The sequence below is a fragment of the Chroicocephalus ridibundus genome, chromosome 3, assembly GCF_963924245.1.
Source record: "Chroicocephalus ridibundus chromosome 3, bChrRid1.1, whole genome shotgun sequence".
Lineage (NCBI taxonomy): Eukaryota > Metazoa > Chordata > Aves > Charadriiformes > Laridae > Chroicocephalus > Chroicocephalus ridibundus.
The window spans coordinates 41,583,556-41,609,398 of record NC_086286.1 but is presented as its reverse complement, the minus strand read 5'-3'; the positions used below and the strand labels follow the sequence as shown (position 1 = coordinate 41,609,398).

At 44.9% G+C, this 25,843-nt stretch overlaps 1 protein-coding gene across 1 annotated transcript; it reads left to right on the top strand.

The window, feature by feature from the left end:
- Positions 1–4,636: 4,636 nt before the first annotated feature.
- Positions 4,637–23,984, top strand: LOC134513829 (protein ELYS-like; the record flags this gene model as incomplete). Its single annotated transcript, XM_063331003.1, has 24 exons — positions 4,637–4,757; positions 5,477–5,730; positions 7,428–7,608; positions 8,417–8,624; positions 9,341–9,457; positions 10,109–10,193; positions 13,199–13,346; positions 13,997–14,129; positions 14,217–14,398; positions 14,780–14,841; positions 15,674–15,802; positions 17,547–17,637; positions 17,726–17,815; positions 17,978–18,118; positions 18,895–18,999; positions 19,775–19,868; positions 20,817–20,940; positions 21,062–21,118; positions 22,087–22,233; positions 22,325–22,512; positions 22,682–22,826; positions 22,922–23,053; positions 23,643–23,790; positions 23,878–23,984. Coding segments are annotated over exons 1-24 (3,189 nt in total), but the record flags the coding sequence as incomplete, so codon positions are not given.
- Positions 23,985–25,843: the final 1,859 nt, after the last annotated feature.

Genomic DNA, 25,843 nt, shown 5'->3' with positions numbered 1-25,843 from the left:
TTTTGGAAGTGCACTGGATAAAGCCATGCATCGTATTGCAAGAATATGCCCGGTGTGCAAATATGTCTGAGGATAACCGAGCAGTTTAATCCCCCATCAGAACTTCCCCTCGTGGAACACTACTCTCAGGCTTGTTATTTCAATAAAATTGTTTGCTGCAATTTCATCAGTTCCCATGTAACCACTCGTAAATAGCTTTGTTGTTGATTTCTGGTGGGGAAAACAAGCTACGGGCAGAAACCAATCCATAGGGTCTCACGAGTCGTTTACTTCTTCTCCGTAGTCTTCCTGGTACAGAACAGGTTTCTTTTTGGCATTGGTGAACTTAATACTGCGAAGCTTAAAGCTTGATGCCGGTGTCTGCCAAGTAGCGAAGGGTTGTTACAAATCTGCTGAGCCGGGGCTTCGTCCTTCCTGGCGGCAGGAGCCCGGCCTGGTGCACCCCAGACCTGGGGGTGTCTCTGTCCCAGACCCTTGGATGCGGCTGCTGCTTTCCCGTTTGCAGGTCAGGCCAGTAGCAAGGCTGAGGGTGCACCACACACATGCACGACAGCAACGCGGCTGGCTACGCAGGCTGCCAGAGACGGGGCCGTGCCTTTACCACCTGCCATCTTGCACTGGGGCAGCTCACAGAAAGCCGCCTCTCTGGCTTGTTGCAGTTGAAGCTCACGAGTGACACCAGAGGCATGCTGTCACTCTGCAGGTTCCCCCACGCAGCCACATTTGCAGAGCCCCAGAGGATCAGCAGAGCCTTGAGCCCAGCTGTCGTCTGTGCCCCAATTCTGGGCTCCGTCTCTCACCTCTGGCTGAGACACCGCATCTTTCCAGAGGTGGCTTTTCCTCCTGCTCACTGGCTAGCCCACCCTGAGGTCTGCTAGCGGTTTCCTCGTGCACATTTGGCTAGGGGAAAATACAACAAAAATACAATAAAATGGTGTATTGAAACGTATGTTACGATGGAGTTTAGAAAGTCTTCTCTGATAAGAGAAAACAGTTTTAGTAGGAAATGTTGAAAATATCCCTTAGTTTCTCTCAAAGTTTAAACACCGTTTTAAATTTTTTAAAATCCTCCTATCTGTAGCAAATGGTTTCTTACTAGAATGATGTGGTGAAATATCCTGTTTCAGAGCAAAAGGATTTCTAAGAGTGGTTTACCAGTACCGGATTTTTGCTGAAATCACGGGTTTTCCAGCGCAGCTCCTGGCTATACAGGAGTAGTACTTAATATCTGTGACTTGGGATTTTTTTTCAAAGGTGTTCTGTTTGGTTTTTTTCTCCACAGACACATTGCTTTTAAAAACTTGAGAAGAAAAGAAGACAGCTCTGCCTTTGAGAAATGGTCCCTGTCCTCATCTGCAGCACTGGCGTGGGCACATCCAGTTGCTCAGAGTCAGTTCCCTTATCAAGTGCTGATCAAGACAAAAGCCCAAACCCAGTGTAAGTAAGGCTATTGCAGGCAGGAGGGAGAAGAGTTTCTGCTGGCTGGGAATGAGTGGCGGATCCGGAGCACACAGGCCATGTGGGAGTCCCGTCCGGAGGAAGCCTGGAAGGAGTGGGAGCACCAGTACGTTGCTGTGGCTCAGGCGAGTTTCCCAGTAACGGGCATTGCGGCCAGATCCATGAACCTCTGGTCTTCTGAGTCTGATGTTTTCCCCTTTTTGTCATCTTTAAGATTTGTTACTCACGCCCCTCTCTGCCCTTCCTTAATAAACCGTGACTCCAGGTCTGGAACTTCTGCCAATAGAAAGGAAGCGTGGCGTCAGTCTTTCAGATCTAATAATTGCTTCCTGATCATGTTTGATAAAATGATGGGGGTTTGATAAAAATTAGGGACTTAATTTCTGTCGGGAATGCTGAGCCCTGTGTGGGGTGTATGGCTAACCGGGGTCGTTGAGGTGCTCCCTCTGGATGGTTGTATCGGTCTTGGCTGGCAGCTGGCACAGGCGTTTGGGCACACAGTACCGTACCCTGTTCTGCTGAGGACAGCTTCTTGTTCACCTGCTGCATCAACTGGTTTTCCTGCATTGATCTGCCTGGGGTTTGCTTTGTTAAGACAGTGAAACGAACATAATCAGGCTTCTGTTAATTTTGTGCCTTCTACCTAGGAAGCTGTCGGATACAGTTTTAGAGAACTAATGGTGACAAGGCTTTGCTGGTGTGGTATTGCTTGACTTGTGTGGTGGAGAGAAGCCTTAAATTGGCAGGAGAGAGTCACCAACAAGCCGGGCCTGTTGCACGTGTTGCAAATGCATTTGCAGTTGGGCTTGTCAGGTTGCTCTTTGTCAAAGTATGTTTCAGAATGAGATAGGCAAAAGCCGCCTGGACACGGTCGTGGGCAGCCTGCTGTAGGTGACCCTGCCTGAGCAGGGGGGCTGGACCAGAGGACCTCCAGTGATTCTGGAAGGCCTTTCTCTTCATTGTGATGCTGGGATTCTGGAATTGGTGCTGGGATTCTGGAATTCGTGCTGGGAGAGGCGAGCGGTGTGGTGTGCTGGGAGTGCCTTGCTCACCACTGTCTCCCTGTGCTGGGAAGGCTGCGTGTATGTTCTGTCCTGAGACACTCAGCGCCTACGTCTGTCTGTCCAGGTGCACCGAGCAAGGTAAAAAAGAGCGTAAGGTCAGAAGTGCCTTTGGGAACTGCTGCGAGCTTCGCCACGGTAGACGGGGACTGCAACTCTTGAAGGGAAGTATAGTCGTGTTGGGGAATAACCGCAGGAGGTAGCTGGGTAAAGTGGCTCCAGCGTCAAGTTCTGATCTGTGTTGGTTTTGTTTGTTTTTTCATGGAGAGGGATGTCACATCTGTGGTCTGCATCAGACACAGGGTCTTCGCTGTTGGGGGCTGTTGGGGTAGAGAGCTGAAATGCTTTCCTCGTCTCACCTTCTGCTGTAGCTTTGTGCTTGTGGAGCATCTGCACAAACTCGGCAAGACAATCTGTAGGCTGCACTTGAGTGAAATAAGGCCGATTGTAGGATTCTGGTACAGACCGTCTCTGTCACGCTGGTGGCTTTTTAGACTACAGCTTAGGGCTTGGATGAAATGTAGGGTTTTTGCCTAAACCGCCGGGAGCGGGGAGGCTTTCTGCCTAAGCGGGAAAGACCTGACCCGGTGGTACTCCCTAAATCACCTGCTCACTCACTCGCTAAATCCTCTTTCTGCAGGAGTAAAATCCGGCAAAGTGCAAATTCACTGAACCTGACGACTACGAGAGTGCAGAAAGTGACTTTTCCATCTGCTGCTCCTCCAGTGCTTGTGAGTTGCTTCCTGTTTCTCTGGGGAAAATGTCATGGAACCAGTCATGAACAACAATTCAAAAATTGGTATAACTTTTATAAACCCTTTTATAACCCTTCCCTGAAATCACTTTAGCTTCCACCTCTGGCGGAATGAAAGAACGACGCCTGTCAGCTGCAGCCTTTCCCAGAGAGCTAGGGAGTCTCTCCGTGCAAGAGGGAGTTAAAAGTTGCCTTAAAAGATGCCTGACTGTGTCCTGGGTGGTGTCCTTTCTAAAAGTGAAGGGGTTTTTAGCCCTCCCTGCAAACTGAGTGTGCCGTTTCACCCGGGTATGAGCTAGCAGCCCGGGCTGACTGCCACAAAAAGGAGATGGACAAATTCCCTCTCCTTCTTCCCGATGCGTGGTCCTGCCTCCTTCCTTGTGCCACCTCTTATGCTTGCTGGTTGTCTCTGCAAGGCAGTTGAGCTCTCGAAGCTGGTGGAACACCACCTGCTTTTCTGGGTGAGTTTCCTGCCTGCTCAGGGAGTGAACTTGGCTCCTAAAGTGCTCTAAGGCACTGTTAAGGCAGTGCGAGGTGAGCCACAGGAGTACGGTAGTAGAACAAAGGAGCAGATGGAGAGATGGGAGGCGGCGGCAAGTCCTCTCTTTTGGTGGCAGGGAAGTCAGCATGTTTTGTGAAACCATCTCTTCAGCTGCGGCTGGCCATATTTTTAGCTTTTTCGTCAGTAAGCCCATTGCATTGTTGGCCCTTGAAACGGATTTTCAGGTACTACCGTCAGTCAAAACTGACGTCCCTGAACCCTGACTTGGCTGAATGTGATTCTGCTTGAACATGTAATTTTTCCATGTTTATTCTTCTTGGAGCTTTTTAATGCAAAAATCTATCCTCAGCCTGTGACTCGTGGTACGCTCCTTTCTTTGGAAATAGTTTGGAAGTCATAAGTACCTAAGGTGAAGGCCAATGGTAATTTTGGCTGCTAGAAGACAACTGACAATAAGTAACAAAGGGTAAAGTACGAAATCAAGGGAAAGGACAAATGGAAAGTTGTACCTGTTACTGAGAAGCTTTTTAAAATCTGATTTTTCTCAGCTCCCATCTTCCGAACCTGTGTGAGTAGACTTGAACTCAGTGTATTGGGCTTTTTCCTGTTATTTCTCTGTGGATACGTCTGGGTCACTTTTTGTTGGTGATCTCACAGGCATCAGAAAAGCAAAGGATTCTCCTTCTGCTCTGCCGGGAGAGCAAAAAGTCTCCCGAGTGCCATTATTTGCAAGGAAAAGAGCTAGAGGTGATGTCTAGGGGATTTTTCACTGCATACTGATGAAACTTCTGTCACTCTCAAGAATAGTTCTGGCTGACGTGAGTCTAGTTGTGCAATTTTTTCCTGTATTTACAGCGAAGAATGCGAGACCTAACAGCTGAGGTAACGAGCAGTCTGCTGCAGTTTCCAGAGGTGACTCTTCAGGCACTTGGGGAAGATGAGGGAACCCTCGGCTCTGTGCTGTGCGGGAGGTTTTCTGGAGGTGAGCATTTTCCTTTAAATTTGGTCTCGGTATAAAGCTGTTCTTGCCTGGAGGCTACCTGAAGCCTCAGGTCATCGTATCAGCTGTGTCAGGTTGGTGCTGTTAAGAGGCATCCTGTTTAGAGAGAGAGAACAAAAAGGGTGCTTCAGCGATGACAAATGCTAATATTAAAACGTGAGTATAGTTAAACTTTGAAGTGGACTTTCCAGGTGATGTGACAGTAGAGCTGGGTGCCTATCTGGAGGTCTAGGCTTCTGTTAAGACCAGGTGGAATCTATCTACCTGAGTGTAAATGCAGGAATTGAGCTCATACTTCCTTTGGGCTGGCAGTAGTTCAGTGAAACAAAATGCCTTCGATTCTTCCTCTACGCTCCAAGACTTGTATTCCCATATGCGTTTAGATCATTTCTAGCAAAACCAAGGCGAATATGGTATAAAGGCTGTCGATCAGGACCTTGTCATCTTTATCGCAAACAACCCAGATTCTTCGGTGCGGGAATGACAAGTACAAATGCAAAATAACAAGGTGGTTAATTTTAGGAGGGATTGCTTGGGGATTTCAACGGGTGATTTTGAATCATTGACTAGAATGAGGTAGGTCGGTCTTCCTCTGCTAGGTACGTTTATTGAAGGAAAGGGGCAGGCACTGTGATTTTTTTTCAGCTGTTTTCAGTCTTCCGTTGGACATTTGCTTCAGTCCTCTTTCTTTTCTCTCACAGGGAGAAACGGCCTGGCGTGGTTGGCACGTGGTCCTCACCTTGAGGTGGTGAACTGTGTGACAGGAGAGCGGCTCTCTGCGTACCGTTTCAGTGGAGTCAATGAACAGCCTCCCACTGTTCGTGTGGTGAAGGAGTTTTCCTGGGAGAAGAGAACTGGACTGCTGGTTGGGTTGGAAGACGCAGAGGGAAGTGTTCTCTGTCTGTACGACCTTGGACTCTCAAGAGTGGTTAAAGCAGTTGTTCTTCCCGGGAGGGTAGGTACTTTTTAATTGGAGAAACGAAGCTTTGATGTTGTTAGGTGCTGCGTAGGCCTGTTTTAGGACAAGCTTTGGAGCGTCTCTTTGTAGGAGGTATTTTTTCTATCGTGCGTTAACATCCTGTCACTTGAGAGTATCCAGTCAAGACGGTGTTGCTGTAAAATCTTGGGCTTAATGTGCCATTATTGTTGGAGTTTACTGAGAGTAAAACAAGTTTTCTGGTTTTATTGTAGAGCACAGAGTTACCTGATTCTCTCCTTCCGCAAAAAGGCATTGAAAAGCACCTTTGTTTGGCCCTAATTGCTTGATTTCCATCAGAAATACCGTCTTTAAAATGGCTCAGAATTCCATAGTTGTGCTGTAAATGACTTCGACACATTGCCTTGAATCTCAGCCTAGCAAGCAGGCTGAGGAGAACACATTTTTCTGTTGACTTAGGAGAGGAAAAAAGAGCCTCTAGTGAGTTATCTGACAGGCTGTTGGGAGGTCACCTTTCAGCCTGCAGTCCTTGAATCTCTGCTCTCTGACTAGTGTGTTTGTGTAGATGGGACACACTGGTGTAATGTTGCTGATGTTTTCTGTCTTCTGTAACCCAGAAACTCAAATGATGTGTGTCCCCTAGCCTCATTATCTTAATGTAAACAAGAATCGGTGGCAGTCAATAGAACATCAAGATTCATTTTTATCATCTTAGAATCTGCAACAACTAACTAACTAACTTCTTAGCCAGCTTTCCATCAGCTGCTTTGGTTTGACTTGCTAGAATACAGGTGGAGTTTTGTTTGTTTGTAATGCTACAGTGTGATGACTAGTAGTAAGCATTCGTATTGGGGTGACTGAGAGAGAGAAATACGTGCAGCTTTAGCGCAGGAGTCTTTGTGTGCTCGTGTCTCTGCTCTAGCAGTCAGTGTTGTCCTGGGATGTGCTGCAACGTGTGCTGAAAGGTCTGTCTTCGCCTTGTGAGACAGTTGCGTGCAGACTGCTGGGCACGTGAAAGGGCAGTGTGCGCTTCCTCCTTTAGGTGGAGTCACCTTTTTATCTGAGAAGCTGCTGCTTTAGGCTGGCTTTTAACATTTTTCTCAACATTCGTGAAAGCGCTGGTGTGCATTTAAAGCTTCTTTTCCTTTATGTGGTTGTTACTTTTCTTCTAAATGCGGACTAGTGTGAATTTTACTAAGCTGGTCTCTCCCTTCAACGCTTTCTAAATACGTTTCGCTCCCATGGAAATGGTGTGTCTCCCATGCAACTTGGCCGCTGCCTCGTCTGACTCTCGAGCCCTGATTTATCCTAACGCCCGTTTGTCAAAGAAGGCATAGACTGTATCGCGGTGCTGGTGGGCTGTGAGCGGTGGGAGACCTCGATGTAGTTGTGTTTGTCTGTCTTAAGCCCCTTGAATACGATAAAGTTTCTTGCGTATAACTGATTTTCTGTGTTTTCCTCCAGTTAATTACTGCGAAGTAGGAAATGGAAATTGCTAAGCTGTACTAATAGAATGCCCCATGTAAGTTGAAGTTAAGTCACTTACCCGCAGGAAATCTAGTAAATGGAAGGCAGTAACAGGTTTTTGTACGGGGCTTTTTTGTCTTTGTCTCTTTTCTTGATCTAATGGCAAACAATGCTTTGATGCTCCTGTATTTACTTTCTCTATTGAGCTTGTCAAAGAGCTCAAATAGTAACTTGTAGTTTTCCTGTAGGTAACCGCTATAGAACCCATAGCGAATCACGGAGGACCCAGCGTGAGCACTCAGCACCTCCATCAGAGTCTGCGATGGCTCTTTGGGGTGGCAGCAGTGGCTACAGATGCTGGCCATCTGCTTCTGGTTGACCTTAGTTTGGATGATTGCTCCTGCACTCAGAATGATATCGAAGCATTGGGTAAGCCTGCAGTTTTTCCACATGAATTTAAACGCAAGAAAACTTCTGTCTTCTAACGAAACAGTATGCATCCCACTTTGAAGACCCTTGTGTCAGACATTTCTGACGACTGGTTACAGGTGGCAGTTTGACATCGTATAGTCCCGACCTGATTAAACCTGGGAGCGTCTGACTGCTCCTCGCAGTGTTGTAAATGCCCCCTCCCACCAAGATCCCTGTGCCACTATGATTCTTGCCAGAGAGGTGTAGGAATTTTGCCACGTGAGCCGGTGCGGCCGCCTGGTAGGAAGTTGTGTTGGAGGAGCCCTGTTTCCCGGGAATGCTCTTCTGCTTGTGTTAATTGACTTGGGGCAAATTTTGGGCTTGTTTTTTAAAATAAACCCCACTTACCAACACCCATGCATTTGGATGAATGAAATCTCGAATAGGTGTACTCAGATTGCATACACCGTTTTGGCTATTACAACAGCAGCTTCAGCAATTGGTGCCACTTCAAACACGAGGTGCCACTTCAAATTTCATCACGAGGCCCAAACTCCTGCTTTTCAGAGTCCAGGAAGAATTTGGCTTAGTTATTAAGGTTACGCTTTTACGCAGCTTTCAAACGTGAGTGAGAATACTTGTCTGATCCGAGAGTTCTTATGTTCTTTGAAGACATAAGTAATGGAAATGGCAAAAAAAAGTGTTGCGTAAATGGCTATTTTGCCTGGCACGGTAGCATTAGATGATAGGGGTTGTCACGTCAGTGCCTAAAATGCAGCCTAAATGGCATAACGTATTCATTTATTGCTTGGTTTTGTGTGTGTAGATCTAGAAGTTGTCACTAAAAATCCTGCTGAAGTTGCACAAAGAAGAGAAACTGTGACCAGCGAAGGGAGACGTCTCTGTTTTCAACTACAAAATGCTTCCGGAACAGCAGTATCAGCCCTGTGCTACATAAGCAGAAGCAACCAGCTCGTTGTGGGTTTCTCAGACGGCTACCTGTCGCTCTGGAATATGAAAACTTTGAAGAGAGAGTAAGTAGGCCTTTACACTTGGCCATGCCTGGAGGTGTGGGGCTCTCGATTTGTTGCTTAAGGAAGTATGTGGATGTAAAGAGAACTTTTTCAGGGAGTGAAATGAGTATGAGTATAATCTTGGCACGTTCAGAAATCCTCTTCTGACATAACTTTTCAGTCATACCTGGATCAAGTGGTCCGCCTTCTCCCCAGTGGACTAGGATTGTTTTCCTTATTGTGCCTGTGGATTGAGGAATTGTGGGAAGCATGCTTCCTGGGGTTTTCAGAACCGGTTACTGCAACTGGGGCATCCATTGAAAGGCTGAAGTATGTCAGTGATGTGATTTTGGTGCCGATATTCTCTAAAGTGTCCAGGGTGAAACTAGTGAGACATGAAAACTCAATAGCTGACCTGTGCCTGAAAAATGTATTCTTTCCTGCATGTCAGCTTTGGCCGAAAGAGCAATCTCACCTGAAATATTTGGCTAACTTCTGGTTGGGATTCCCTTCAGCAGATCTGCACTGACTCCCCAGAAGCTGTTGGATGCATAAATAGACAGTGGAGGAATAATTAGGTGGCAAGAGTAGAGTGTGGAGGTACAAGTAAGGTTCAGAAGTCAGGAAGAACAATGCTTGACGTAGTCCAAGAAACGAGAAACTACCTGTGTTTGGGCCACTAGGCTCACCTTTTTTTTTCTTTTTCGTTTTGCTTTTTTTTTCCCCTAAACCTGTAGGCACCACTCTCAGCTTGAAGGAGGGAGGATTCCTGTCTATGCTGTCACTTTTCAAGAGCCGGAGAATGATCCTCGCAATTGTTGCTACTTGTGGGCTGTTCAGTCTACGCAGGAAAGGTGAATAAAAACTTTAACTATCAGCCACTGAATTAATTCTTTTTTTTTTTAAGGATATTTGTTCCCATACAGTTGAACATGTGTATTTGTTGTGTGTCTGCGATTCTTTCCGGTACGGAAGGTGTTAAACTTAGAATGCAATTTTTACAGGATTTACCAGACGTGAAGAGGGACCTACTAGTTCCTGCCTTCTGTCGGAATGCAAAGCAACAGTGGCCATATTCTTCTGCTCGCATTCCCAAATGGTTTGCTTTTGTTCCTCGATGACCGCTTCATCATTTGTTTGATAGTCACACCGTGGTATTAAAATACCACTAGGAGCAGTTGAGGCTGCAGATCTAGAACACCAGACATGCCCACACAACAGCCTGCCGCCCCTAAAGGCGGCGGTGACAGTATTGCCGATGGCCTTGTGCCAGCGTCAGCAGTCTGTGGAGCCTTGGTGAGCCAGTGCAGCCTGAAGCTGTTAGTGTCAAAACGCCCTCCTTCATGTTTCAGTGGCTAAATGTGGCCGATGATCATGTTTTGGGAAGAGGTGGTGTTCTTTTCAGCAGGAGCATGCTATTAAGAAAACATTTAGGTCTACTAACACGACAGTGAGGACTATAAAGCAGCTTTGTAACCAAATTTCATAATTTATCCTTTTTTCAGCGAAGGCGATGTGGTGAGTTTACACCTGCTGCAGTTAGCGTTTGGTGACAGAAAACGCGTGGCCTCAGGACAAGTCATGTATGAGGTAAGAGGTGCATGCGTGGGAAAAGCAGACAATAGTAATTTTCTCTAAGGGAGTATCAGTTGAGTTACAGGGGTGAGATTTACCATCAACCTTCAGAGCTGGCTGAAAAAATAATCATGTTTTGCTGAGTCTTCTTGGGCACGGCCTTTGTCCATACCTTTTGGAAAGAAGGCGTACCATTTTATACTGCAGTGTCGTGTGTTCCAGCTAGATTCATCTGCAAAGAGCCCGTATAAATGAAATTCCTGAAGAGGACGCGGCTTTTGCAAATAAAATTATTCTGAAATACCAAATGAATGGCATGTAGGAAGAGAAGATTGGGCCTTGAATCGCTTGGTTTAACCAAGCTTCGGACTTGAATAAGCTTCTGTCTCTCTCCCTTTCTTAAAATACAGTCATACTCTAGTCTTTGCTGATCTTCAGTTTTATATTCTTGGTTTCCCTTAGAGCTTTGTCAGCCGGACTTTTCACATGAAATGCACCTACAGTGTCTCTTCAGTGTTGATCCTGACACTTAGTAGCTGTAAAGATAACTCGTTCTTCTTTTTGGCTGGGTGACCTATTCAATCTACTCTTAAAGCCAGGAAAATATGTAATTTGGTCAGAAGAGTGTACCTAAATGTTAGATCTGGCTCCAAGAGGATGCGTTTAAAATACAGATGTGAGGTATCATTGCATCTCAGATAGCTAACAGAGACAAGGCGCATCTGTTAGATGTGTAATTCCATTCAGTTGTACGCCTGGAAGTCTTCCAAAATCTTTTTTGATGGGACAGTAATCTTAGTTCAGAGCAAGTCTTTCCTCCTGATTTGGTACTTTCTCTTGCATATTCTCAATAGCTATGGAACGAAACAGGGGTGACTCTTGTATCGTGGTACTCTGGTTTTTGTTGATTTTTTTGGATTAATTTAGATTTTGAGTGTTTTGCTTATGTGTAGGAAAGGTGCTTCCTCATTTGGCACTGTTGCTTTTGCATAGATAGAGGTTAGGTGTTTGGAAAAGGTGGTGTTTCTTTAAAATGCATTATCTATCACGGTGACCAAGTAGAAGGATCTTCCAGGGATTCATCGCGTGCTGGATGCCATCTCCTTATCTTTGTTGATGTGCGGGACCTGTGCTCCACAGCGGATACTTTTAGTCTCAGAACACTTCCTTGTAGTCACAGATTGGTTAGTACTACATGACTGTCTGCCTGCATGGCTGTCTGAGTCAAGTTTCTTGTCCATCTTCAGGGGTAGAAAATTTAAGTGTCTCCCGTTTGCTAGGCCAAGTTTGAGTAAAGAAGGAGGAATCTACTGTTGATCCTTGTTCACTGGATAGAGTTCATAGGAGCTCAAAAGACTTTTTCAATACAGCAGTGCTTTTTGTTCCAGGAATTAGGTTTGAGGCTATGAAGCAGTGCCTCTTTGACTGTGTGTCATGGTAAGAGTCACAAATAGGACTTATGGAACATGTGGTACTGTGTTTTTCTATATGCGTGTCAAACTCTCGTCTCCATTGCCTTCAAGGCTGGTTTAAGTCTGCTTAAGTAATTAAACAGAAAGGTATGTTTAAGTAATGCTTCCAAAGACCCTTTTTGTACTGTCGCAGCAGTTGCTAAATCTGGTGCATCAAATCACGATCGTAGAGCGCATCTTTACCCTCGTTCTGCACAATGCTTGCGGATGGGCAGAGTATACACTCTCTACTTTGATATCAGAGTTTGAGCAGTGCATCTCGTTTGAAAACTTGTTTTTGTGTTTTGCTAGTCAATGGAGTCATTACTTAACATCTCCCATACAATGGAGTTCCTTAGAATGACTTTGCCCGGCGTGGAAAGTTTAAAATGCACTGCTTTGCTTCAGAAGCATTTTCTTTTTAGTTATGAAAGACTTTTTTTAATTATTTAATTTTTCTTTTTAGACAACCTTCATATTTATTTGTAACACTTCCTGGAATCATTAAGAGAAAGCTCGCCTCTTCTCAGATTAGGTGAATTAGATGTATCCTATGAGATCATACGGGAATGTGTGGTCTCATGCCAGTTCGTTTCAGAGCTCTGCAAGTTTAGGAAACCTGGGTAGAATGTGGCGTTATCAGTTTATGGGTTGTGTGGGTTGGGTTTCTTTTTCCCTCTTTTTTTTTTTTTTTTTAATTATAGAGCTGCTATTTGTCCCCAGTACACCCATTCATGTGTTGTATGGTAGACAGTTTGAATGAATGCTGTATTTGGAAAGATGGTATTTCACTTCACGCTTACTTAAAAAATGGCACTATCAGAGGTTCAACACAATCGTGCCGGGGTTTCTGTGTATCTCAAAATTAGTTTGTTTACTGTGTAGTAATTCGTGATGCTAAAAGCCTTGGCCACGTGCACCCCGTGTCCTTTCTGGTTTTCCCTTTTGCTGTTGGCTGTGCTTGGTGAAGGAGCTGAGGGGTATTTCACCCGTTAGTCTCTGACAAGATGAGAGGAGGAGCTGTCATAGCTTACGTGGCTTGAAAGAAGATTGCTAATCAGTATGAAGTTCTCACAGTAACTAGAGAGGGGTGCACGGTCACTCTGGTGGTGTGCCCATAGAAAATACCTCTTGACAGCTTTAGCTGCTCGAATGCTGGGGCTTCTCTAACTTCATCAGTTCTGCAATCAAGACATGGAGCAAAGAGCTTTGCATGCATGTGTGTTGCATCATTTTAGATATCTCTTTGTAGCGATATATTTATTTTTATAAAGAACATTCTTGGATGTCGCAAGGAATTCTGCAAAACATGTTTAGATCTGAAGAATGTTAGGGAAATTCTAAATTTTGAAAAAGTGCAAAGCCTTTACAGCCAAACTTACCCGTTACGATTTGACACTGCATTCTCTTGCATGTCAGGCGTAGTTTCTATTTACCATCAGAAATAGGCTCATGCGAAATACACAGTATAATAAGCCTATTCTGTTAGACTGTCTTTCATATTTAGCCATAATGTATGTTTTTATCTTAGAATGACCTTTGCTGTCTTCTCTGATTTTTTTCCCCCAGGGTTTGGAATACCGTGGCGTAAAGTTCAGTTTAGATCTCACGGGTGGAGTCTTTCCCTTGAGAGGCCAGATGAGTACTAAATTAATCAGCTGCCAGACTGTCGAAAAATTCCGCAGCGACGTTGACGGAGAGGATAGCGTAAATGAAGGTTTGTTCTGATGTCCGTGTTTGGTGATTTTAAAAGAAGTGCTTTTGGAACCTAAGCAACGAATGCTGTTCTGTCCCCACAGTCTGAAAGTCTTGCCTATCTGCATAGACTAGATTGTTGGGATTATTTACGAAGAAAAAATGGATGCTTAAGTTATGTGGGACTTCTTTAAGGGAAAAAGTGGGTTTTATTTTATGCTTGCTGACATGCTATCGCGATGTATGGTGGGGCCGTTTGTATGATGACGGTCAGTCGTTTTACTCCTCCAGCTGCCATCTTTGAACAAGAAGTTCAAACTCTCCATTGCTTAGGAATGTTACCAGAATTTTTTCCCTTCTTCAAACCGATGTCCGCATCTGCATCCAGATGGTAGCCCGTCACAAGTGCTGTTCCCCAGGGCACTGCACTGGGGCCACTTCTCTTTAGTATCTTGACCAGTGATCTGGACGAGGGGACAAGAAAAAGGGGCAGTGTGACTGAAACCTATCACAGAGATGTTTGCTATTCCGTAATTACTGTAATCACTCTTAGGAAGGGTTGTGTTTCACGAGTGACAGAAGAGAATGAAGCCAAAATAGAAAGTGGTGTTTTAAAACTATCGGATCTATCGTATTTTCTACAAGTCAGAAACAACGTCTTGTCTTTTACAGTCACGTCTCCTGACACCAGTGTCTCAGTCTTCAGTTGGCAAGTGAATACGTACGGTCAGGGAAAACCATCTACTTACCTGGGTGTATTTGACATTAATCGCTGGTATTCTGCTCAAATGCCAGATTCGCTAAGGTAGATTTTTCTTCAGTAGTTTTCCATATGCCTGCCAATAATTCATTTGAATGTCGGCATTTAGCTTACGCGCTTGTTTTCTTTAAGGCCGGAAGAATTCCCTCATGAGTGCCCCTATTTTGCACTGTGGTCGCTGGATACCGTAGTGAGCGTGACTTCTCCGAAGCTCCTTTTGGATATTCTGGTCCATGAGCGGAGTCTAAGTCGGGGAGTTCCTCCTTCTTATCCACCACCTGAGCGGTTTTTTCATCCGGGCAACTATAACTTTGGTAGGTATTTCACTGCTTTTGAGAGTGATAAGCTTAAAATGAGGTCAAATGCCATTCATTGGTTCTCTTGTTCAGTCATTGTTTGTCATTCAAAACCCAACCCAAACCAAAAAAACACCCAGTCCCCCCCAAACCCAACTCTGATCACGTTGTACTGACAAGGTATTTAGTATTGTGAAACATATCTGACAGCCGGCTGAGTTTTGGTGCTTTTGTAATGTAGCCGGTGAAGTGGTGCTGGTTATAGCCTGAAATGACTGTGAACTGAAGCTCAAAGCACTCAGTTATATGTTTCTAGATACCGGTGTGTAAAAAATGTAAACTGGTCATGCCATAACTGTGAGAGTACGGAAGGTTGTCAAACGTTCCCTGTTTCTGCAGATGGTACGTGCTTGCTGACCTCCGGAGTCGTTCACATGACTTGCACCGGCTTCCAGAAGGAGGTGATCTTTTACTGTATCTTTATTGCGAGTGGCAGGAGATGTAGCTTTTCTAAGTTTTCTGTTGCACTGCTTTCCGTGTTAGGGACCGTTTCATGCTCATACTGCCCGTCCACACGCATAGTTGCAATTGTATCCTGTCGCCAGTTGTATGCAAATGGTAATGTTTTAGGTCCCCTCTTGGGACTGTACAACTGCCGTTGTCTCCTCTTGAAGCACGATCGGGGATTGAATGTCTAGAAAGGAATGCGACGTTGCTCCAGGAGCAAGAACAAAACCACTGTAGAAGGCGGGGAAAGGTGTTACTTCTTTATTGCCCCTCAGTCGAACTGCCTGCATAGTCTTGAGTTAGAGTTTTGATCCCCAATTCTCTTGAAAAAGGAGGGAATGGAGAAAATGAAAAATGACATAACTGTTTGAGGAGTGAAAATTTTGTTTTCTCCCAAACTCGGCCAAATTATAACTTCTGAGCCACGGCACAGATTGTGACAGATAATTTTGAGTGAAGTTTCAGCTCACTAAATGTTTCCAACATGAATCGGCTTCCATACGAATAGGCATAGAAAGGATCTTCCAAAGCGTGAAGTTGCATGTTAGCTGAGCTTACATAGAATGTATTTTGTGTCAGTGTTGAGGGAAAGAGCAAGGCCTGTGTATAGACAGAGAAGGTAGAAAAGACTTAATTACGCAGATTGCTAACCTAAAGCATCTTAGTGGTTCAGGCTGTCTGACGGTGTCAGTGAACATTTAGATTCTTCCTTTTAGAGGTTATCCAGAAGCGTAGTGACGGAATAACAATGCTGTCTTAATCTGTGGTTTTCGATCGATGTTTCAGACCTTGAATTTTTTGAAGAAATCTGGCCCTTCAATATGGGAAGCCATTCAGGAGAGCTACAATAGGTGTCTTGTAGCTGGCTTGCTGTCTCCAAGACCAGTTGACGTCCAGCCATCCAGTTTGAGTCAGGTGAGTGCCTATGAGGGAATCAAGGGGGAAATACATCCATCTGGTCTGACAGGGCTGGAGGGGCTACAAGACACGATACTCCAATTTGAAATACAGGTGTTGACCTGAGCTAGCTGAAGTAACCGTATCCTTAGATCCAAAGTAGCGACTTTGACTGGGAACAGCCCTAAGAGATCTGTCTTTAGAGACCCCTCTCTTAATTCGGTGCCACACACAGATGCGCACAAGGAAGCGTGCAGTCAGTGCTGGTCATGCCCAACATAACGCATGTGTCCCCCAGAGCAACCCCCATCCCTGTCAGTTTCTCAAAGCAGTGGTTCAGTGCAGTAGCCGACGATGGGGGCGTCTCACTGGGATGCGAGCTCTTGCAGACGTCGGCTTGCTGCACTGTCACTGTACGTGATCATTTGCTTCCAAGGAAGTGGGCTGTGGTAAAGGATTACTGCTGTCAGCTCTCCCTGGCAATTTCTTCACGGCTTGCCCTCGTTTTCCCTTCATCGGTAGGCTTTTCTGCATCCTCTCCGGGCGGATCTTCACCTCTGTAGCCTCTGCCTTGTGCTGCAGTAGCCCAATTTGCTGCTCTGAGACTGCCCTCTTGCAGCTGCAACACCTTAATCACCTTTATCTCATGACACTCGCTACCTTCTATGTGCTTTATGCCACCACAGTGACTTCACTCCCCCTGCCATAGGTTTTCCATTTGCAATGCACCAACCTTTCCCTGGAGCGATCAGCAGGAAGGGGAGAGCAGCCTTCCCGCTGCCCTCCTCTTCCTGTCTCCTGCATTCGTCACCACATTTGTGGACGTGTGTTAGGACATGAACGCTTCTGCACAGTGTGGTAGCTCAAAGACATTTCTTGGCAAGCTGGCCAATGGTGTGTTTCCTTGTCTGAAACCAGTTTTCAGAAAAAGATGGCAATATCACATGTGTGTTCTACATGTGTAGAAGTCGCTTTGAATGTCATGATTTTGCCTAGAGGGGAAAGATACTTTTGAATGTGTTTAAAAAAACCCAACCAACCAACCAAATCCCATCCCAAAAACCAAAGTAAAAACTTATGAAGGGTCCTCTCACCTGAGAGAAGTACGAGAACACCAGCTGAGATAAGCTACTACTTAATATCGCGCGTCTGTGCATACCTGTGATTTATCCTTGTAAGGATTACCACTACACTATAATACAGTATTTGAAGAGCCTAACATTTAAACCATTAGGATGTAAATGTTTTGCTTCTTTTCTGTCACGTTACAAAATTCCAACGTACTGTTTTGGGTGTCAGAACTGCTTCATGTCTTCATGGTCTAGAAAGCTGCTTGGCCGTAGCTTCACTGTTTCCATGCAAACGTTGCACAGTTGTGTTTGTCCTGTCCCCTTCCTGCGTTCCTGATGGCAAACTTATCTGCACAGATGTGTAACGCGTATTAGCAGAGGATGTTTCTGGACGTAGTAAGTCGGAACTCAGTACGTGAAGACTGTAATGCAGAGGCACGCGAAGAAAGATTAGAATTAGGCTGCAGTAAGTTGAAATGTCAGAGGAGAAGTGTGTTAATGTGTTCCTCAGAGCAGTGAGCAGTCCAGCCTGTGGCTGGAATTAAGAGAAAGGACGTGGCATTCCTGGCCTGTGTCCTGATTGACTTTGTGATGTCTGAATGAGTATACAGTTAGAAAGAAACATTTACTGTTGATGGTTCACATGGTGCAAGTAGGTAAGATTCTCATTTGAGTTTGTCTGTTACGTTTAGGAGGAGCAGCTGGAAGCAGTATTGTCAGCTGCTGTCCAGACAGGTTCTGTGGGACTTCTGACTGGATGCATTAAACATTGGATATCTGAAGGTAATACTTGGAACGTTGTTTTTTTACGTGGTACCTCTTTGAGTTGGAGCCTGTTGATTCATTTCTTTTTTGTTCTCTTTGTTTAAAGAGCAGCCAAGGTCTGCTGGTAATTTACGGTTTGTTCTTGAGTGGACATGGAACCAAGTGATCTCTACAAAGGAAGAATTTGACCAAATCTGTGAGTACTAGTGTAGTCATTCTGCAAACCTAAAGTCGTTCTTTCTGATTGAGCTTCCTCAGTAATACGCCGCTATAGGATATTGCACGCGGTCCTTGAAGTGCGCCTTGAAACTCTGGAATTGCTCTGTCGGCTAACGATTTAATATTTATTCTTGAAAAGGTGTTCCGCTGTTTGATGGCTCTTGCAACTTCATTGACGCCCAGACATTACGGTCTCTCCAGCGCTGCCAGTTGCTTTTGAGCAACCTTAGCACGGTCTTAAACTCTTTTCTCACAGAAGCACAAGAGCTTACTGAAAAAGGTTTGTAGTAGTGCTACAAAATCTTTGGTATGTTTTATTAAGATTTGGAATTGTGGCAACATGGGCTTTTGTTGTTTTTGAGGATTGGAAGACAGTCACATTTAGCTGGGAGAAGGGGCTTAAAGCTGAGCGCTTGGGACCACCAGAAAACACGCATGGAGTTCAGGGCAACAGTTTATGGTGGAGCTCATGCAAGGGGGTGGGGGAGGCTACATCCAGAGAGAAGCTTAGTAGGCAACTGGGCTGAAATTACAGCAACCGAATGTGGTATTGCTGAAAATTATTCCTTTGAGTTCTTAGCTAGCAAGTTCTAGTTGCATGCAGACACCGTGTTGCAAATTGCTAAACAATACGAAGGAAGCGTAAACGAGTAACATGCAAAGTAAGTTACTTGAGTTTCTACAGCTTTTTCTCTTAGAAATGGTTCTTGGCTTATTGAGAAAAGAAAAGAATATCCCTTTGCTATCAGAAGAATCTCTGCTACGTGAGAAACAGATGTCTTATTCCTGCGTGCATTTAGTAGTTCAGGCTTTGGGGTTTTGTTTTTTTTTTTTTTATTTTAGCCTTTAGTGAGTTTAGTTCTTTATAGGGGTTGCTTTTTGTTTTGGTGGTGATAGTGGGTTTTTTCTTCAAATAAGAAAGCGATACAGCATGAAAAACGCAAAGACAAAGATTTGTAATGTGCTATTTTTATACTTTTGGTTTAGTAGGATGAAGGGAGTTTTGTGAAAATGAACAGAATTGCATAACGCTAATCATCTCCTGCCTTTTTTCAGGTTTTGCAGACGTGACAAATAAGCAAGCGGTAACCGGCCTCATTTCTTTGTATGCACGAGTGGTCATCTGGTTCTGTCGATCCGGTCTCCTTCCAGAGGGTTTAGGTAAGCGTGACCTGTCATACGTTTGTAGCAAGGCGACCATCCAGTGAGTGACTCCCACGAACGCATGCTTAGCCATGTTTTTGTAACGGTTTCGTCAGGAAGAAGTCGTGCTGGTTCAGTGGCAGGGTGTGCTGAAGTTCTGTGGGTGAAGTTGAGATTTTGCCTGGTTGTCAAGTACACAGCATAGAATGAGGCAGGCAGTTTCTTTCCTGGGTGGATTTTAGGAATAGCAATGGACCCCTGATGTCACGGCGCTGCTTGTGTCCACAGCTTGAACTACTTGAGATTTTAAACAAAGTACTATTAAACAACAAGTACCGGAATGCTTGTTTTTACAGTGAGAGCATTACCTGCATGTTTTGAACTTTCTATCAGTTGCTTGAGGAGAAAGTACACCTTGGAAATCCTTCTTTAGTTGGATGGATTAGAAATTCCATTGTCAGCCTTAATTGTCTCACAAACAATTGTTTTAAACAATGGTTTTAAAACCATTCCCTTTGAGAACTGGGTGGGTTTTTTTATAGTGAACTTCAGCTTACCCTACACGTTGTGAATGCTGCGTGAACTGTAACCTTGAAACGGCACTTGGGGCAAGAAGGAATTGAGTCTTGTCTCTTAGAGTTCTTTTAGCAAAGGCAGAAAGAGGATTGGCTTCTTTCAGAGTTGGAGGCTTCTTGATGCTTAGCTTGTACGATCTTCTGTCTCTTTAGGCAAAAATTTTCGTTTACAAGTGTGATATGACTGCTTTAACTTGCTTCTACTTTGTTGCCTGTAGATGACGATACGCGTTTGTCAAGACCTTTCTACAATTATCCTCTGATTGAGAGCTGCTGTACTGGTCAGCGACAGAAACTTGAGCATTTATCAAGGTAAGAGCTAGAGGAAGACTCTAGAACACTTCCACGGCAAATTCAGAAGTGGAAGGGAATGGCTTTTATCTCAACAGTTGCATGGGCTATGCGTAATGCCGCTGCCAGCAATACTCTTGACTTCAGTGACACGTGTGTTCTGTTGAACAGAGAGGTTACTTTCCTGTGTTAAAACGGTGCTATCTACCTCTGCTTAGTACCACTGGTTGGTATCATCATTTTTCGGGAGTCTACTTTATTCATTGGCTAATGTGTATAATTTCTGACTACTGAAAAAGGCCATGTGATTAGGACAGGATCAGTCACCTCCAGTTCAGCAAAGCAGGGTGTTCACAGAACAATTGTTTTGGAAGCAGAAGAAAGCGTGTTTTTTAACAAACAATCATCTCCGTCCTTGACTGGTAATAGAGGGTCATAACTGTATTGGCCTAAGTCCCCTTCTCCCAAGTACGTGGTGTGATTTCGTAAGATGGTTGGAGTTACATGGAGTTGGCACGCCTCGCACTCTGCTGGCTGTCGGATAGAAGTCACTTGCTAACGTCAGCTCTCTTTCCTGGACTAGCTGCCTAGCACATAGGCGGCATGCCTTGGATTAGCCGATAATAGGTTTTTCTTTGGAAATTGTACTGAAAACTGAATAAAGACCTGACCAAGCTTCGGCGATGGCACTGTGACCAAGAGGCTGCAAGGTGAGTTAAGGTGGAAGCTGCAGGGTAGGAGGTATTGACTTCAAAGTTCATCTTCCTTGGCTTACTTCTCAAGTAACTTACATACAGGCTCGTGTGTTCCTTCGAAGCACAGAGCCTCTAGTGTCCTTTTTCTGCTTTGTGCCATCGGGAGATGAAAGGGCAGGGCTGCAGTCAGCAGAAGACTGGAGGAAAGCCGTTACACCGGGAGGCTGGAATTAGTGTTTAACTCTGTCCAAATCCTTGCTACCTTTTGTTCCAGAGGAAAATGGGACTCGGACTGCTTGATGGTTGATGGAATGGTTTCCCAGTTAGGAGACCAAGTGGAGAAGCTGTGGCGGAGAGATGCAGGAGGAACTGGGAAATACCCGCCTGCCAGTTTGCATGTGAGTGTCCTGTTCACTGAGAACAACAACAAACGGCCGCCCTCCCCGCCAAACCCCACCCAAAAGCCAATGATTTAGGGAAGACAGGCGTTTTTTCAGAACTTTTAATTTTTCATTTCAGGCACTGCTGGATCTCTATTTGCTAGAAAGCATTGAAGAAAACTGCAAACACGCAATTGTATCCTTTCTAGTTATTTTTATTACACCTCCAGGGGATGCACATAAATGTTCTTCAGTGTTGGTCGCCGACCTGTTTCATGACATTTTTTCATTTATGCTTCAAAGACGATGCAAGTGAAAACATTTAGTTTAGCGTTAAGTTGTAGACAGAAGCGCTGTTTTATTTCTTTGTACTGTGGATTTTTGATGACTTTTTTCTTAAACGTTTTGTTGCAAAAGACTTCTCCGATAGGGAGAAAACAGTTTTAGTAATAAGGGTTGAAGATATAAAATGTCCTTAGTTTTTCTCCAAATTTAAACACCGTTTAAAATTTTCTAAAACACCCATGATGGGTTATAAAACAATTTCTGTTTCAGAGCAAAAGGATTTCTAAGAGTGGTTTCCCAGTACTGGATTTTTGCTGAAATCACGGGTTTTCCAGCGCAGCTCACAGTGCTTGCTTTGGTTCCGTTGAAAGTGCAGGCACACGGAATAAGCAACAGGGAGAAGAGAAAAGTCATGGGGCAGAAACTTAATTTTTAAGCTGCTGAAATACACAGCCTTGCTTTTGCTGTTTGTTGCCTAACCCGCGAGGGGAGCCTAGAGAGCAAGGGGCTTAGAAACGCTTATAGCCCAGAGCTGTCTCGTTAGATGATGTCCCTAAAAACGGACGTCAGAAAGAGAAAATGACGCTACCAATGAGTGACCCGCATACTGGTTTAAATCCAGTTTTAATCATTCGGAGCTGAGCTGTACTGTAAGGATGCCACAATTTACACTGTTTTATAGACGCTGGACATGAGGGAAAAACCCAACTGTGGAATTTATTTGCTGTAATAATTGAGCGTTGGATGCTCCAATGTTTTGAATGTATTTTCTGCTTCCTACCACTTTTATATTCTTACTTCATTATGTTTTTCTAAAGGTAATGTGATAAAGTTTTGGTCTTACAAACTGATTAGCCTTAATGAGATACCTGATGTCAGACAATTTACTTGCTGCTGGATATCAAGCGTTCCTTTCCGAGTGAGACAGAGACTTCAGTCGACTCCTTTGCAACTGCCTTTGGCATGCCTTGGGGACTTGTTAAGCTTGTTGAAGGTTTTTGGCTTCTAGATCACAATGATTACGAAGTAAGTATGGTAGAGTTGAGTTAGAGATACATGGCAGTACAAAGCTATAATCTAGAAAATGATTTTAAAACCCGATCTCTAACTTGTACAGAATTCACTGGCCCTGCTCTTTCATCCCGCTACAATCAAAACGGCGTCATGGCAGCACAAGAGAATTATTCAGTCCCTCCTGTGCCAAGGGGAGCATGGGCAAGCCCTCAGATACATCCAGCTGATGAGGCCACCCACGGCAAGCAGCGGGGAAGTGCAGCTTCTCCTCACTGTGTTGCTCTCCAATAGGTAAAGAAATACACCCCACCATTTTGTCACGCAAATCTTGTGAAAATGGAGAACAAAGAATAGAAATCATCATCCCCTAAGTTTCCTTTAAACTTTGAGTACAAGACTCTTGGGGCATCTCTTTGGTTATGCTATTAACATCCCTTTACGTGTGAAACATTAATTACAGGTGCATGGTGGAGGCTTGGGGTCTGTTGCACCAACATGCCGCTCAGGCAAACTTAGAAGACCTCTTAAAACACATGTACGAAATGTGCCGGGAGATGGGCCTGATGGAAGACTTGCTGAAGCTGCCTTTCACAGACACCGAACAAGTAAGTGGGAGCAAGGAAAAATGTTCATCGTCTCTTTGAAAAGAGAAAAGGCAGAGCCATAACAGATTTTTGGAATGATTTTTTTTTTCTCATAGGAGTGTTTGGAGAAGTTTTTAAGGACCAGTGCTGGTGTTCAGAATCAAGAATTCCTTTTAGTCTACCATCTGCAGCGTGCCAACTACATTGCAGCACTAGAGCTGAATCAATCCATGAATGTCAATCTTATGGTAAGCGTGAACTTGTGTTCTGGATTTGTGACGCGTTTGCTGTTTTCTGGAATCATAGTTTTCCAGTGACTCAAACTTCTAAGGTGGTTTGGAAGTCGTAGGTCCTGCATTTGAAAACTGTCATGCGGCCAGGTGGTGTGCGTAGGTCGCTTTTTCTTGCTTGTTTTAATCTTCACATCATGTTGTCCAGGGTAATTTCCAGTTGTCCCGTATATTCAGGGCACTGGCGTTTCAGGAAGAACAAGGGAAAGCCTGCTATGTAGTAAGTCGTTTGCAAATTGCAGGTGATATCAGAAAATTGCAGGTGATAACAGGCGTATCAGAAGAAGGTTCTGCAGAGTGCCAGCATTGTTTTAACTTCAAGTTGTAGGCTCTGTTGCTATTCCAGTCTTCCTTCCACTTTGCTAAAAGTACCAGGTGAAATCGGTGTGTGCGGATGGGTAGAACTTGCCGCTGTTCTGTGCAGTGGAGGTGTTTTCCCACACCCGTAGAGGAAATCTGCTCACTAATGCGAAACAGCACGGAGAGGTCTGTGCAAGGAACTTCTTGTAATTAGTTAAGCTTTTGCTTTCCGCTTTTCCTTCATCAGAACGACGGCGATCATCGCTTGACCGACAGAGCAGTTGCCAGAAATTCTCTATTAGCCCAATATGGCAAGATCCTTCCACGAATTGAAAGGCAGCTGGCCGTAGAGAGAGCCAAGCTTTACCATTTGCCTGCACTGGCCTCAAGAGAAGGTAACTTGTAGCGGGGGGAAATAGAGGGGAGAATTCCCTGTCACTTGGATGACACCAGGCTGAAATTTTCCCCCTCTTGCTTTCCAGTCTCAAGACCAAAGCCATTAACTCCAGTAAGAAAACAAGCTAAAGCAGGAAATGTGCGTCGAAGACCAAATTTTCTGGCGAAAATATTGTCCAGAATTAAAGAATCCTGGGCAGGAATGAAGGAGAAAACCGGTTTCTCACAAGGTGGATTTTAAAGATGCTGTCGTTTTTATAGCTGCTAAACGTGCTGTTTCTTCAGCAGGATGTTTCTAAAATTGAGGATGTTTCTAAAATGGGACCTGTTGAGATCCAAACAGGAGAGCAAGCAGTTGGGTTTCAACAGCACCCGCCAGTCCCTCACTAGAGACAGGAACAAGAAGAGACCTTAGATGCATTCACTTATTCAGCTCGTCTCGGCTTTGGGATTTAGGACAACACTGTAGAGAAGACGGGGCTGGACTTGGGAATACGCAAATCCCTCCTGGGAGTCAATGGAAAATTTGGGTTGGGAAGAAGGCAGCAGGTCACAAAGCTTCCGCAGTCATTCCCGTAGCAGTGCAGTGAAGGTGTTTCTGCTTTCGTTATAACTGGTGGGTACTGATGTAGATGTAAGCGCCTGGTTTTGGCTTGTGGGCCCTCACTGAATTTAGGACAAACTGCTTACTGCTTTCTTGTTCGTAGATTTGTAAGCATAAAAGGAAAGTTTACGCAGACTAGTATTTCTTGACTTTAGTTTTGAAGCATGGCGTGTTGCTAATAATATATCGCTTTAGCAAGTTTTGACGAGGCGGGAGGCAAGAAAATAAGCTGATTCTATGGAGACTGCTGTTGAGGGGCTGCTTCCTTCTGCCGTTGTTGGCTAGCACTGCAACTTAGAGGGCTGGGCAAAGGTCTTTACACGTGGATTCAATTATCCCGACCATCCGAGTCCCTGGAAATAAGTAACGGTTACTGCTTTTGTTCTCACCGTAAAACCCCGAGTATCTTCACGTGGATCTAGAAGGAACGAATACTTGCTCAGCACAGGGAACGGGAAAAGACGAGGTGGAGCTATTTAGAATATACTGTGTTGTCTCAGGCAGTCCAAGCGGTTCCTTGAAGTGCAGGGTTGAGCTGTCGGATGTGAGGGCTGGCCAGTTGGACAAAGTGTTGCCGACTGGAACTTTCAGCTTTTCTCTCATCGCTGCCTTTTACCCTGTTAGATGCAGAGTGGGTCGCCGTGTGGGCATTTGTCGTCAGTGCAGGAAGTACTGCAATGGGATGATTTCTGCCAGTTGTGGCTACAGCTCGCATTGTAAAACTGCTCACTTTGTCCAGGAGTGGTGGCAAATCGTAGTCAGGAACAGAAATACCAGAAACGGGGCACGCGATGGCGTACACTGAACACTCTCTTCTCCGTCCCTTAAACACAGAGGCTGTCATCGGTAGCAGAGAGTACACTGTATGTTTCTGACTTTACACCCAGCAGTGATCTGAAAGGAAAAGCGGCATTTCACTGTCCTCAGTTTCATCTGTGTGAGTGTGAAGTCAGTCTGTTTGGTAATGACTATTGCATTAACAGGCTTTTTTTTAACTGTAGGTGGTGGAAGATAGTGCGCTTAAGTCACCAACCTCAGAAGCAGCACCGGCAACGCCAGGATAAAGTGAAGGACATCCATCGGGCGATCGTCCATACAGCTAGGATTCTCCAGAGTCATAGTCAGCATGTTGTTTGACTGTCAATAAACATTGTTGAATGTGATGCAGCTGAAGGAGACGGAGAGCTTTTTACACCTCAGAGTAATTTTCAGAGACAAGCGTTGTAATAAGGAATGCCCCCCAGCCCTCCTCCTCTCGCTTAGCTTTTGTAGCTGAGCAGACGGCAGAGGGTATGGAACATCCCTTTGGTCAGTTTGGGTCAGCTGTCCTGGCTACGTGCCCTCCCAGGATCTTGTCTTTTTTCCTCCTGAGTCCTTTCTCAGACCCAGCCTTCGCACCGCACCCCTAGCAGCTCCCTCTGCATCTCCGGGATGATCAGTTCGCCCTC